The sequence below is a fragment of the Cibotium barometz genome, chromosome 30, assembly GCF_041138505.1.
Source record: "Cibotium barometz isolate CiBa-2024 chromosome 30, ASM4113850v1, whole genome shotgun sequence".
NCBI lineage: Eukaryota > Viridiplantae > Streptophyta > Polypodiopsida > Cyatheales > Cibotiaceae > Cibotium > Cibotium barometz.
Genome location: NC_141075.1, coordinates 40,897,549 through 40,913,007, shown reverse-complemented (window position 1 = coordinate 40,913,007; position 15,459 = coordinate 40,897,549). Strand labels below are relative to the sequence as shown.

The following is a 15,459-nucleotide window of genomic DNA, read 5'->3' as shown; positions in this document are numbered from 1 at the left end:
AGGCCACACATTGGTTCTCACAGCATGGCCTAGACATGGATCATCTACCACCATTCCAGTATGACAGGAATGCACCACATATCCGTCTCTCTCATAGTGAGAGGAACAGAGTATTGAGGTAGGATCTATGGCAGCTCTATACACGAGAGACATGGATATCGCCTACAGAGCCTCTTCCACCGAAGATGCTATACTACAGAGATCACTTCATGAGTACCACTGATGATGGATTTATAGAGAGGCCTAGATACATGGAGGGCTTTTTACCACACGGCTCCCGAGTGGCTATTGGTCAGCTCAGAGTTTCATCACACCGATTGGAGATTGAGACTGGCAGAGCAGCACGGATCCCCCGAGAGGAGAGGGTATGCCGATTGTGCAGAGAGGAGGTGGAGAGTGAGGAGCATTATGTATGCAGATGCAGAGCATATACAGCCATCAGAGAGAGATATCCCATTTTATTCAGAGAGCCACATTCCCTACGCCAGATTTTTGAGGCAGCAGACCAGCGCATACTGGGGAGATACATTCTAGACATACAGCGCCACAGAGAGATATTATTACAGGCTCAGACAGCTCCAGGGGGGACGACAGACACAGATTACTACATTTTTTCAGAGATCCATCCCCCTCCCAGCCCCTACACGGCAGGGAATTACTCTCCAGAGAGCAGAGACACTTAGAGCCCGCAGGAGACAGAGGACACCTGGCTTTCGGACACCACGCCTATACCAGAGAGAGATGACAGAGATCAGAGCTCAGTTTCACAGAGAGGGTGCGGAGCGACTGGCTCGCTTCAGAGCACACCCAGACATGTTCTTCAGGGAGCTGTGGACACCCCCTTCACTGATGTATACCATTTTATACCCCCAGTATGGTACAGGATGGAGCTAGCTAGGTTGCATATCATGATTGTATACTCCATGCATATAGCTTTGCATTCTCCTAGTAGTAGAGCTCCATCCCTTGCACACCCAGATTCAACTTTTTTTTTGTTCAGTACTTTTTCATTTTGTTGGGATGACAGAGGATACCCCATACAGGTACTCCGATTTGTCTCATAGGCCAAGTTCGGTCTTTTGGAAGACGTTAATAAAATCTCTCTCTCTCTCTCTCTCTCTCTCTCTCTCTCTCTCGCTCGCTCGCAAGCTCTCTCTTTTTTCGCTTACCCACTCTGTCTCTTTCCATCTCCTCTGTACCCTAAACCTGCTGGCGCCTTGTTGTTTACGTCTCTCTCTCTCTCTCTCTCTCTCTCTCTCTCTCTCTCTCTCCTTACTGTTGTTTCACCAACACACACATGCATGGACCTTTCACCCATCATAGATTCCAAGGTAGATGTAGAAGCTCAGCCTGTGTAGAGGGTTGCGAGTCATGCGTAAAGTTTTCTGCCAATGCAATCGAGGATTATCATGCACAGAGGAAGCAAGAACAACCTGCAAGGATGAAGTCTAACGTACAAGAAGAACAGGAGCACAATGCAAGTCATGGTGCAAACGAGCAGAAGCATCAAAAATTGTGCAACGACGTTATTCATTACTTTAATCAGCGGACCAAGGGTCTAGACAAGAAGATGAGGTGTGATATATTATCTCAGGTTCTCCAACATCACTCCATGAAGAAAATTTTCCACTATGGAACCATATAAGTCTAATAGAGGGCATACGAAATACACTTGAAGCAGTGAAAGTGCCTAGAAACTCTGAGGAGCTATTTCATAAAGGGTCTATTCCAATGATTCTTCTGAATGCCGCCAGCACAAATATATTCTCTCTTAACATTGCAGATACTTCAAGGCAGTTTTGCAAACCTCTGTTGATGGTGTTTTGCCATTATCTTCATACCATCGGCAAGCTCGTGTAGTAGGCATAATCAGTGAATGAGGTGAAAGAGCTTGTTTTTAATTTTTGGTTAAGCCATACTCATGTTTCATCCAACAAAAAGGATGTATATCGTAACAAGCGCCTTGGTAGAAAATCTTATGTTAAGCATCTGACACACCTTCTCGATCAATCTCAAGTAACAATAACCCCCCGTGCTCCAACACCTATGCTAATTTGGTGTGCTTTTATACATTACATATTCCTTTAGTATACATTCAGATACTAGATTAGATGTTTCCAACCGGTATACAAACAAATGCCAAATTCTCTACTCTTCTATGATTCTATCATCCTTGTATGTGCGTTAGTTCCTTCTTTTATCATGTGTCTATGTGTATTATGTCTAACTGTCAGATTTTCAGTCCATCAACCTATAGCTCTTGGACTACTTGGGAAAGTTTAGGACTCGAAAATCTAGCAAATAAAAAGAAACCATCCTCCCCCAAGACAGGGCATGGTTCTAAACAGTTTTTAACTTGGGGCAGCAATAAGCAAAACCAAGAAAACCGGTGTAAAACCAGTAAGAGATTGGTATTAAACTAGTAAGTTACCTGATCGAAAACAAGCTGTATTCACTTAGGCTGTAGCAAAAACAAGCTTAACAAGCTTTTCACCAGTATCATATCGCTCCCAAACCAATATAATATCGGTTGTGGAATGATAGCTGTATACAACTAGCACTACTGATAGAAAAACGACCAGCTACCAGTTAAACACTACTATCATACTGGCTTAAGAGCATGGTCTCCTCTAATGTACTCTATATTTAGCAAAATTTATAACTAGTATTATACCGGTTGAACAGTGGTATGATACCAGGTAAAGACCAAAAGAAGAACTTGGGGTGGCATAAAGATACCAGTGTTTTATACCGGTATGATACTGTTTGGAACATTAGATATAAGGTAAGGATGAGCTTTGCTTTAGACAACAGCAGTTTTAAAACAATATGATATCGGTGTTAAACCAATAAGATATCGGTTGATGAACCAGCTGCATACACCTAGGAACCTATAACTACAAACCACTTTCAAACCAAATGTTTAACTTGCTACGATGGTTTTGTATTGCAAGTTGAACTATATTTGTTATTTAAGGAGATGCATCCATAGGCACCAATTCTTCAACGAGCTTTCGAGAAATTAAAGCCATACTTTATGTGCAATCTTAAGGATCGATACACTAGTTACTGCATAACACATGTTCAGTCGTTCTTTTCTTAGGTTCCTGACACTGGTCACTTCCTTCCTAGTGCAAATCAGTAAGGATTGGGAGGACTTAATTGCCAGGCTCCAAGCCTTAGCTGGAGTGAGACCTCTATCAAAGAAGTCTACCCATATTTTTTATATATTCCTGGACCATAGGAAGTTGGAACAAAGTAGGAGTAGTATGGAACCACTAATTAAAGACCTTCTTATCATAGTTGTCCATTAAGAGTGTGATGGGATAGTGATCAGATAGGCATGTGGAGAAATCTGTTTTACATTCAGTTCTCACAAAGGAATTACATAGGCTCTTCCTGACATACAATCTATCCAGTCTAGCCTTCCTGGCCAGTTCCCCCACCGCATAATTTTGCCATGTAAATTCACCCGCATTACCCAGGTCACACATATCAAAGTGGTTTACAGTGTTCTGCCAGGACTGCAACTCAGCCCCCCTCTAGGAACCTGTCCAGCACCTTTGAACCTGTCCTCTCTATTCTCCATCATATTGAAATCTCCCATGAGAATGATAGGAGCTGGGTTCTGTTTCAAGGTTCTCCAAGTTCTAATCCTATTGGCTTGAGGGCCTGTGGCATAAATGCCTATGAAGGAGAAAGCGGTTAACTCAAAGGCAGCCCACTGGTCATACACATCTGCGTGGACATCCTTGAGGTCTTCCTAGTGGTCATTATGCATTTCTACTACAACTCCCCCAGAACCCTGAGAGTGTGACGAACATGCTCTTTGGAGATGACCTATAATCTGTTTTCTAGATCCTGACCACTAGCTTTTACTTCTGTAAGAGCTATAAAATCAAGTTTTCGTTTTCTTTTTTACCATTGTCTGACCTTTTAAGCCTTGGAAGGGTCTGTTAAACCCTTAACCTTCAGGGTAGAGCATTTCATTTATTCTTCCTATGGGGATGTGGCTTTTTGGAGCCATTCTTGGTTGCTGACTGTGGGGTTGAGGTTCCCACCTGAGAGTGGACCCCTTTAAGCTCTTTTGCCACTTTCATTTCACTCATCATCCTTGCATCAGGGTCACGCATGTCAAGGTTGACCTTGTTTTGAACTTCTTCAGAATGATTATCGTCCAGGGGGTTATAGTCATTAGTTAGGTCATGGTCCATCTGATTAATCTTAGCATAAAGCCTGTTCTTGTCCAAGGGGGTAGGGAGGATGGTAGTTTCCTGGGTTTCCTCCAAGTCATCAGAATCAGAGGGATTGTCCATGAGGGCATAAGGGTTAGCAAATGACCTTTGATGATTTGTCCTTTAATGTCTGAATGTTTCCCTTCTATTAGGGGCAGCAATGCCATCATTTCTCTCTTTCCCAGGAGCATGGGCTGGAGGGGGGGGAGCTGGGAGGAACTGGCTTCATTATTCTGCCTTTTGGCTGCAGGAGCAGAAGGCGCCTGAGGGCTAGGGATTTTAAGATTAGGGTATCTAACACGGCAGTTCCTAATCACATGGCCATGAACCCCACAGTGAAAACATGCATTGGGGAGGTGTTTATACAGTATTTGCTACTTTAGTACATATTCACCACAGTTCACCTCTATTTCTTCAATCAAGGACTTATCCAGATCCACCTCAACTAATAATTGAGGATGCCAAGCGGGGTTATAGTCACTTTTGCGCCTCAAACCAAGGACTTTTCCTATGGGAGTTACATTTTTTTTAAAACCAGGGATAAAGAAATAAGGGCAAGTTAGGGAGTTCAACCCAAACAGGGATGGTTTAGGACCAGAGGGGCTAAAATCCTTGGCCCACCTAAAAAAGCAGAAGGGAAGGTTCATGTACATCCACTGACCAGAACCCAAAACCTTTAAAGCCATTGCAGGGTCTCTAAACAGGAAGATGTAATAGCCATTTGGAAGTGCTTGAATCACCTCCACTTCAATCCCTATGTTGGTCCAGTTATCTCTTACCCAACTCCTCTCTAATCTAATCAAACTGCATCACATGTGCAAGAGGACCAAACCACTCATGCAAGAAGTAGTGGAATCTCCCCCATATCTCATAGTAGGCTGGGCAGCTAAGCGCGTGCCTCATCTTCCACCTATCTTGTGGTGCATACTCTGCATATCCATCGATTCTCATGTGGGGTATAAGTAGCAGCTCTGCCACTCAACTCTGAGGTGGTGAGAACATACCCTGATTTGGCCAATCACGATACACATGGCATGTCCCATATGGATTGCATGTATCTTGGAAGCACAACGAAACCATCCTTGGATACTCTCAAAAGTGGTCCTCGTAAAACTCGGTTCCAAGCTCAGAGGAAGGAGACACCCATGTTTGATGTATGTAAAGTTGCAGTAGATCCAACTAGAGGATACGGTTGATGATCCTGTCTTGTGAGAGGCCGAGAATGGGGATTCCATACTATACTGAAAAGAAGGGAGACCGTGTGCATCAAACCAATCAACTACCTATGAGTATCATGTTGGGCGAGCATAATGATGGTGATGGTGTGCTAATGAAGTGGAGGATAGTCTAGCCAACCTAACCTTTTCCCTCTCCCTCTCATGATGTAACTGAATAGATTAGTCTAGTTTCATCCTCTAAAGGCGATCCCTCTCAAGAGTGCCCTATTTAGAGTGTATACATGTTGAATGTAGGCGATGGTTTGAAACAGGGCATCTATGATGAGTGGGATTACCCCGAACTTTTCTAGCACAACCTTATGTGGCAGTGATATCTGCAAATCATGTGTGACACATAATAACATAGCCTCTCTATGCTCATCTACGTAGCTTCCCCTAGCACTGGTCCCCAAAAAGATGCACCATACTACATGGTTGTTGGTGTACCAAAGTGTCAACACTTCATGCGAGGTTCCTGGAAGTAAGCTTGGAAACATTGCCTACATCAACAGAACCAACACACTAAGACGTGAAGGCAACAACAACTTGACATGGAACTGATGGGCAAAAACAGACAATGAACTGATGCTCTGATACCAATTGTAGGTCCTAATAGAGTTATGATTCTCCAAGGCAAAGGAGGATGGAACCTCTCCATTGCTGCTTAGTGTACAAGCAATAAGAGAGAGAGAGATGATTGCATTGACTCAATGTAGATTAATCTATTGAAGTACACCAAGTACATGCTTTTAAAGGTTGCAAACCTTACCTTTTGACTCACATAAATCACACACATATGCATCCACAAGGCATGAGATGTTGGGTATTTTAGGGTCTCTTGTGTCATGTATGTCCACTCAATGTACCTGTCAATGTGTGAAACAGTCTGTGTGTTTGTATAGGTGTGAATACCTAATTAGGCCTCATATATGTGTTAAATGTGCATGCATGTGTGTGGACAACCTATCCTAGACCACAATAGTGTTTGTGGTCTCTAGGATAGGGGAGAGCCTTCACAAAGAGCTCTATTGAAGAGATTCGCAAGGATGCGAGCAGGCACATGTTGCATGTGGGCAAAGTGTTTTGCGCGCAAATCTTCGTAGATCTTTTTCTCCCATTATGCAACTTCTTTAGTGCTCGAGTGACATTGGTGGCATTGAAGAGGAAAGACAATGTGGGCCACAGGATGTGGACCATCATGTGAGCTATGTGTTGGGCTGATCCAGCATATCATAAAGTTATATGATGAATAGGCCTCCCAAAGGCTAGGATCTGAGATGGATGTGGGGGTTTTTTTTCGCACCACGCCTCTAAATTATCCTCTCTCAAGAAGAACTGGCATAACTCTTGTTCAGCTAGCAGGAACCACACGACGCTTCTTGCGATGGAAGATTTTTTGCATCACATACCGAGATCAATCCATGTTCTCTCTCACATAAGCGACGGAGCCTTATGGCTTTGCATTTCTCATCATACCACCCATTTTGAGGCTTAGCCCATCGGTAAACTAAGTGAGGAGCATGTGTACAGAAAATTGGCACTACAATCATGAATTATGGATGGAAGCTGGGATGTGATTTTGGATATTGGGAGGGAGCTGTCAAGGAATTATATATGGCAAGAGAGGTGATCCTCATAAATGTGTCATGGTGAAAATGGATAGGAGTGAATGTAGAAACTGGGAACTCGTGGGGGAGGTAAAGAAGGGCATGAGATGGTGAATGAGAGGTAAGTGTGGTTGACTCCTATAGGTGTGGGGGATATGGTGAAATCTGTGATATGTGGAATGAGAGCAAGGGACCCCAAGAGGTTATCTAATGTGCTAGAACCTTCACGGTTATCCGACATAGGCCAACGAGACATCCCACTATACGTAATCAGTTCACATACATATGAGATCATACATCAAGACTTGTTCCCTCATTTGTGTATTAAAATCAACCAACAAAGAAGAGAGAGAGAGAGAGATTCATCCAATCAAAGTGAGCTATCCTAAAAGGTGCCGATAGTATAAGTCGCTAGCACACATTTAGTTTCAAAGACTAAAAAGCATGTACTATTATCATGCTATCAACATGTTTTTCCTCTTCACATCTTGCACAATCCCTACATATCATCGCTAATCAATCCTTGCCAGTGATGCATTGGTTAGCCCACATTGATTCTTCAAAGCTACTAAACACTAACGCTCAGTTCTTTAACCACACGCTCTAAAACTTAATCCAATCCCATTGTACATGCAGCTCAACTACTAACTACTAAGTAAGCAAGGCTGTTTAAAACAGTACGCATCCACTTCAGTTCATTTTGGGAAAAAAAAACTTATATAAGTGGACAATTTGTCATATTCGATGTTTTCTACCGTGCTTTTCATCCGTCATCTTACCTAAAGTAGATAATCATAGAAAAATAGTGTTGTTTGAATCCATACCCTCCACATGAGAGCTTTACACACACCATATGGACTCCTAATGTGGCCTCATTTCTGGCAATCACTTGCCCACGGTGTTTGAATCCATACCCTCCACATGAGAGCTTTACACACACCATATGGACTCCTAATGTGGCCTCATTTCTGGCAATCACTTGCCCACAGTGCTTTCTATTAAAACCCTACTTCATACACCACTATTATGGATCTATGGAGAAGCAAAAGGGTCATCTAGTGACTTAGGGATTCGCACAAAGTCAACGGATCTTTTAGAGCAACTTCTTCTCCCACACCCATATTAACCACAATTCGAATCGTTCTTGCATAAGGAACGGACAATGATGCGTATGGATGTCAAATCCAAACACGATTCAAAGTTACCCAAACATCTTCACTTCAGTTGCACTCCAGAAAAGATTTTCACACCCCAACTACTAAAAAGAGTACACTGCTGATTCAATCACATGTTTACCATTATTTAAGCTTTTTAATGCTGATTTTCATATACACATGTTTATCATCATTTAAGCTTTTTAATGCTGATTATACACACACATCAGCTACCAAAAAGAGTACACACTGATTCAATCACATGTTTACCATTATTTAAGCTTTTTAATGCTGATTTTCATATACACATGTTTATCATCATTTAAGCTTTTTAATGCTGATTATACACACACACCAGCTACCAAAAAGAGTACACACTGATTCAATCACATGTTTACCATCATTTAAACAATACAAACATAATATCAGCATGTCTTATATGATGGACTAGCTTGAGCAAAAGATCACAAGGCGAAGATAATTCTTGAACCACGGAACCTTCTGCAAGCTACTACATAGTACTACTTAATTGTCTTTACCAGCACAGTTCTCCTCGCCGGGTAACGACGAAGGTCCATATGGTGTACAGCCATCATTGTCCATTAAGGATGGGTCAGCGCCACTTTCTAACAGAAAAGCAGCTATTTCCTCCCAGTCGCAAGTAACAGCATAGTGTAAAGCCGTTTGTCCATCTGAATCCTGGATAACAAATGTCATGCCTATATGAGTATGACAAGAGAACAATGAAATTGAGTACCAAGCCATGTACAACAGGATTGAGTACCAAGCCATTATCATAATTAGCAGGATGCATCATCTTTATCAATAAGAAAAGGATTCTCAATCACTTATGAACATACAGATTAATCAAAATGTAATCTCTTGATAAAAGATGGTGTAGATTTTACTCTTCCGCATGCCTTTTTGGAGAAATTCGCATCATCTGAAAATTAGTATTATGGTGCAAAATGGTGCTTTTCCTCTCTTTTCTGGAGACAGTTTTCCGGAGACAGACGGATAGATAAATCATGTTACCGTCTACTCGCCTATGAGAGCAAAAGGCTCCATAAGGGTAAAGAGACAAGAGAGGGCTAGGAGATAGGGAATAAGCGCCTCATGGTGCTGGCCATAATAAAGCAAACAGGAGTACTTTTCCCCTGCTGTGAGAGGAACTATGGGGCCTATGAGACCAAAACATAGTACACAGCTGATGGTGTCTTATCAAAAGTAAGACAAAAAGGTCTAAAAAAGTCCTAAAACAGTCCTAAACAGCTACGAAAGGAAAATACTCCTACTGAGGTACAAAAGTGTATAATATCTACAACTAGCATAAGACTGGTGTAATCTGCTCATCTCAGTATCTCTCTCATGGGGTGTTGTAAGATAGAGAAACTAAAGTGGCGGGGCAGTCGTCTCCTGTGGCAGGTGATGATGGCTCTAATCTACCCGTGATGAAGCGGCCGTGGACGAGGTCCTGGTAAGCGTGGGCATCTCACTCGACAAAGTGCTATGGCTCTGTCAAGGGTGACTCCTCCTAAAGGATGTCTGTGGGACACCTGGCTCGCCGAGGGGGTAGTGGAGGTCCTAGTCGTATCTACCGGGGTGGTCCTGGCCCTGAAAAAACCTATCATGGCTCGCTGGCGGGGTGGATCCTGGTGTGCTGTCCTGGCTTGTAGGAGAGCCTCTCGATGGCGTCTGAGCTCCAATAAGAAAAGCCCCAAACACCTCAAACTCCATCACATGTCGTAATGGTCCAAAACCCTCTCGGAAGAGACACTAGTATCTCCCTCGTATCTCATAGTACACAATACATCGGCATATGTAGTGCTCCTCTGGCTCCACTTCGTGGTGACATAGCTGACAAATGCAGTCTTCTGGCTTCATCCCCTCGTATCTACCAGTCTCTATCCTCAGCTGATGTGATGAAGTGCGGTTCTGTCCAATGGCTCCAATGGCTCCAATGGCACTGCAAATGCCATGTGAGAGATGGGTGTCCATGTATGTAGACCGTGTCACAAAGCCATCTAGGGAGAGCTGTAGAAAATGGTCCCGATAGTGGGCCATCTTCGTGCCTAGTGGAGGGGGGGGGGGGGCGGGGGGGCGGGGGGCTGGACCATGTCCTTTCTACATCTAGCCTCACAATGTCCATCCTGATCACACTATTCAACTCAGAGCGACTAAGGTCCAAGAAGGGGCAGTCCAGGCTGTAATCAAATGGAGGGAGTGCATCAATCGTCATGCCATGTAATCTCAGCCAGGTACACATCTAGGTGTACCAACATCGTGTATCGCCGTCTGCTGCTAACTGCCTGGAAGAGACAAGTGCTAGGTGTGGGTATCTCTGTCTAGGGAGCTCCCATATCCTCTGCAAAAATGTCACTGACTAGAACAAGGCTTCGGTAACCATTGGTGCAGCTCCTATCTCTGCTCAGACAATCTCATGAGGTACCGATGGTTTGCTCCGAATCATTCGTGCGATCATAGTCACCAGTGGTTTCTCTAGTACCTGCTATCCATCATAGAAATCTCTCTCTGGTCCGACCTGGTCAACAAGTAGCCCCCTCCTCGTGTGGTAGAGGCTGGGTCCCCATATGGGTGAGCCGTATAAGAGTGTAGGTGTGACCAATGTGTCAAACAACCAGAGTTTGGTGCGCGGCTCCTGAAATTGAATGTATGCACATTGCCTCTCTAGTGCCCCTAGGGCTACATATCGTTGTATTAATGTCTACAAAAGGCCAAAATGAACTATGAGACCAAAAGGTTACATCATGTCAATGAAATACATCCTCATGGGTACTAAAAATAAAAATCAAAGAAAGTAATAAGAGCTGAAATGTCAGATCAGATCTGATCCCAAAACAAAACAAAAAGTGTCCAGCTCTCATATCACCTTAAAATATCCCTCATAGGACAACATGGCACTCAATCAAAGAAAGTAATAAGAGCTGAAATGTCAGATCAAATCTGATCCCAAAACAAAACAAAAAGTGTCCAGCTCTCATATCACCTTAAAATATCCCTCATAGGACAACATGGCACCCAATGAAGTAAAGTTGGGCCGGCAAGAGAAAGTCCTGTGGTGGTGGGAGATGATGGCTGTGATCCTCCTGTAGTGAGGCGGGCGTGGGCGGGGACCACGAGGTCAAAGAAAGTAATAAGAGCTGAAATGTCAGATCAGATCTGATCCCAAAACAAAACAAAAAGTGTCCAGCTCTCATATCACCCTAAAATATCCCTTATAGGACACTGCAACATGGCACCCAATGTAGTAAAGCTAGGCCGGCAGGAGAAAATCCTATGGTGGTGGAAAATGATGGCTCTGATCCTCCTGTAGTGAGGCGGGTGTGTGCGGGGACCACGAGGTCGAGTCTGCCGGGCTTTGCATAGCTCAATGCCTTTGTCTAGTGTAACTCATCTTGGTCGAGCTCCTGCATCAGCATGAAGGTCGGGTGTAGTGGGTGAACCGTGAAATCTCCCCTCGTCACTCTGGTTTGGAAGCAATCGGTGAGAGCTCTCTGTATAGGTCCTCTAACGGGTACCACTGGCAAAAGGGACTCCTTGTGTCTACGAAGCTCCAGGAGGAAAAGTCCCAAGCATCTCTAGTCTGGGAAATCCATGATCCTAGAAAGTGGTCCAAATCCATCTCGAAAGAGGCAGTGGAGCCTCCCTCTAATCTCATAGTATACTGGGCATCTCCATACATAGTGGGTCTTTGTCTCAGCCTCTGTGTGACAAAGCTGACATATCCCATCCTCTGGTGGAGCTGCCCTCAGCCCATATCTGGCTGTATCCACTCTCAGCTGATGGGCTAAGGTGCAGATATGTCCAATCGTACATCACACCCCAAATGACAGATGTGTGTCCATGTGGTGCGGGTGTGTGATGAAGCCGTCCTCTGTCAAGCGAAGAAAATGGTCCCTGTAAAAGGCCATCTTCGTTCCAAGGGGCTAGACGGGTGGGTGCAAGTCCTTTGAGTATCCAATCTCACGATGTCCTTCCTGATGACCCTATTCAGCTCTGTGCAATTGAGAGAAAAGGAGGGCGCCTCTATGCTATACTGGAATGGAGGGAGTGCCTCCATCTGCATACCATGCATACCAAACCAAGTGCTCACTTGGGCATACCAACACTGCGTGTCTCCGTCTAGTGCTAGCTGTCTCGAGGACTCAGGGCGAGCCTGGGTATCTGTCTGGTGGGAGCTCCCATAATATGTCACTGTCTGGAAAATAGCCTCTATCACAATCGGTGCAGCCCCTATCTCCGCTTGCACAATCTCGTGTGGCACTGGTGGCTTACTTCTAATCATGCGTGAGATCATCATCACTAGTGGCCTTTCCATCAGCTTCCACTCATCATATACATCCTCCATGTGGCAGACATATGCAGAGAGACTTTATGATGTGCCTGCACAGCCCCCTATACCACAGCCCACAGAGCCATGCTGCACAGTCTCCACCTTCTTCACCCCACCTATGGTTAGGAGGGCCATATGCCGACTCCAACATGGACGGGCCCGACTCCAACATGGACGGGCGACAGATCATACAGGATTACAGGGAGAGCATCTCATCTATGCTATTGATACATTGGCACCATTTCTTGCTCATCTCTTCAACAGAGCTCTGTCAGAGGGGTTTCCGACTGAGTGGATGATGCACACTATTGTGCCAATCCATAAAGCAGGAGATGTACTAGACCCCGGGAACTACAGGACCATCATGATTGGCCATATATTGCCCAAACTATACGGGGCAGTTTTGGAGGCAGAGCTGAGCACTCATGCAGAGGTTGGGAGATTGAGAGCAGCAGGCCAAGCAGGCTTCCATCGAGCCTTCTCAACCATCGACCACATTTTTACATTGAGGTGCCTGATTGATCATGCCAAGGCACGGAGGCAACGGCTCTATTGTTGCTTTGTGGATTTCCCCAAGGCATTTGATATTGTGCCTAGAGAGCGCCTCTTTCGGCGACTACAGACACTAGGCATTCCTTCAGACATGATGTGGGGCATATACAGGCTATATGAGCAGGTCTTTGGGAGAGTCCGATGCCCAGGAGGCTTGTCCGACACAGTTGCTAGCACCATTGGTGTGAAGCAAGGGTGCCCGCTCTCCCCCACGCTCTTTGGGCTCTATATTGATGAGGTGGTCGATTACATCACACAAGGAGGAGGCTCTGAGGTTGAGCTATCAGGTATTACTGTCCATGTTATGCTTTATGCTGATGACATCGTCTTGGTATCCGACACGCAAGTTGGGCTTCAAAGACACCTTGTGGCTCTTGATGACTTCTGCGCACAGCAGGGGCTCACAATGAACCTTGGAAAAACCAAGGTTATGATCTTCCACACCTCACCCGCAGTCAGGAGCCACACTACTCTCACATTAGCAAGAGGGCGGGTCGAGGTGGTGAGCTCTTATGTTTACCTTGGTATCACATTTACTAGCTCAGCTGGACGCTTCTCCATGGCTCAGGCAGTCCGAGACAGAGTGACCCGAGGGTATGCAGCTCTTGCTGGCCTTGAGCGTCAATGTCATCAGGCACATTTTCAGGAACCCCGCACGAAGGGGTGGCTCTTTGATACATTAGTGACACCAGCCTTGATGTATGCAACAGCGGTTTGGGCACCAGGGCTTGCAACCTCCACATGGGTACAGCTGGAGAGACCACAGATCTTGATGCTCTCGAGGATGATACGCAGCAAACCATCCGTCCCGCACGACATTGTTCGAGCTGAGTTTGCTGCACCACCTATGGCAGTGGAGGCATTGTTCCAGACGATCTCCTTTATATACAGGATGAGGGAGATGCCCACGGAGAGATTATCCCGCCGAGCTTTTGAGGCATCCAGACAGCTGGCCGAGGCTAGACACACTGGATCTTGGTATGCACAGATGCTACAATGGTTCTCACATCATGGGATAGACATTGAGCGGTTGCCACCTTTTCAGTATGATCAGTCTGCTCCACGGGGTTACCTCTCTCTCAATGAGAGGAACAGAGTGATGAGACAGGACATATGGCAGCACTACATACAGGAGACATGGACAGCACCAGAGAGCCCACTACCACCGAAGATGCGGTATTACAGAGACCACTTTATGAGCATCTCAGGGGATGGGTTTATACATCGACCGCGGTACATGGATGTATACATGCCACATAGCTCTCGCGTTGCTATTGGACAGCTACGAGTCTCATCACATCAGCTAGAGATAGAGGCTGGGAGAGCGGCATGGGTTCCCAGAGCTGAGCGGCAGATTGTGCCGCGAGGAGGTGGAGACTGAGGATCATTTTGTATGTAGATGTAGAGCCCACCACGGGGTCAGAGAAAGACATGCAAGATTGTTTGAGAAGCAGTCTTCACTACATCAGTTGATGGAGGCCTCGGACCAGCGACACCTTGGCAGACTACTACTAGAGCTTCATAGTTCTCAAGAGAGACTCCTCCAAACACCTGCTCCCACTAGGGGTGGGAGACAGTCCCAGCTCACAGATTTCTTCCAGAGAGCTATGCCAGTGCCAGCTGATGTACCACGTGGGGTGACCGCAAAGAGAGCAGAGGAATTGAGAGCCAGGAGGACCTAGACAGACTAGACATAGAGCACCCCGACTCCGTCACCGAGAGATAGCAGCTATCCGAATGAGACACCAGATGGAGACACAGGAGAGGCTAGCTCGCTTTCATTCAAACTCAGGGTACATGTTCACGCCATTCACAGCCTCAGCATCGGCGATGTATGATATCTTATATCCCTCTTATGGCACTGGATGGAGTTAGCCATAGATTTGCATAGCATGCTTGTACTACCCCTTCAGCATATAGAGATGCATCTTGCCTTAGCACTCCATCCACATCCCCACCCCCCCTTATATTGTTTGTATATGGGCTCCACCGATCCATGATGATTCACCAGACACATGCACACCTTTTCTTTTCTTTCTTTTCTTCCGATGACCGGAAGAACACAGTTGTATTATTTTTTGTCCAATAGGCCGACTTTGGCCTCTCGTAGACGTTAATATATCTTTCTTTCTTTCTTTCTCTCTCTCTCAGATTGAGAGATATCTTGCCCCTAACCCGATGTATGACATCCTACACCCAATCATTGGCACTAGTTGGAGCTAGATGCTTTATTGGATGTATTTACCCCCCCTCCCTCCCACCCACCCCCCAGTAGTTAACCAAAGGCCTATATGTGATTTATCTCCACATTATAGAGTACTTTGTACTTTTTTTTATTTT

The 15,459-nt window shown here is 45.2% G+C and overlaps 1 protein-coding gene across 2 annotated transcripts in view; it reads right to left on the bottom strand.

Annotated features, from left to right (window-relative positions):
• Positions 1 to 8,591: 8,591 nt before the first annotated feature.
• LOC147621490 (acyl-CoA-binding domain-containing protein 1-like) overlaps positions 8,592 to 15,459 on the bottom strand; it is a 101,774-nt gene continuing 94,906 nt past the window's right edge. For both annotated transcript variants that reach the window (XM_086824249.1, XM_086824250.1), the window contains exon 7: positions 8,592 to 8,912. In XM_086824249.1, coding sequence (XP_086680375.1) covers positions 8,739 to 8,912 — 174 coding nt within the window. In that variant the 3' untranslated portion in view covers positions 8,592 to 8,738. The remainder of the gene's footprint in view (positions 8,913 to 15,459) is intronic.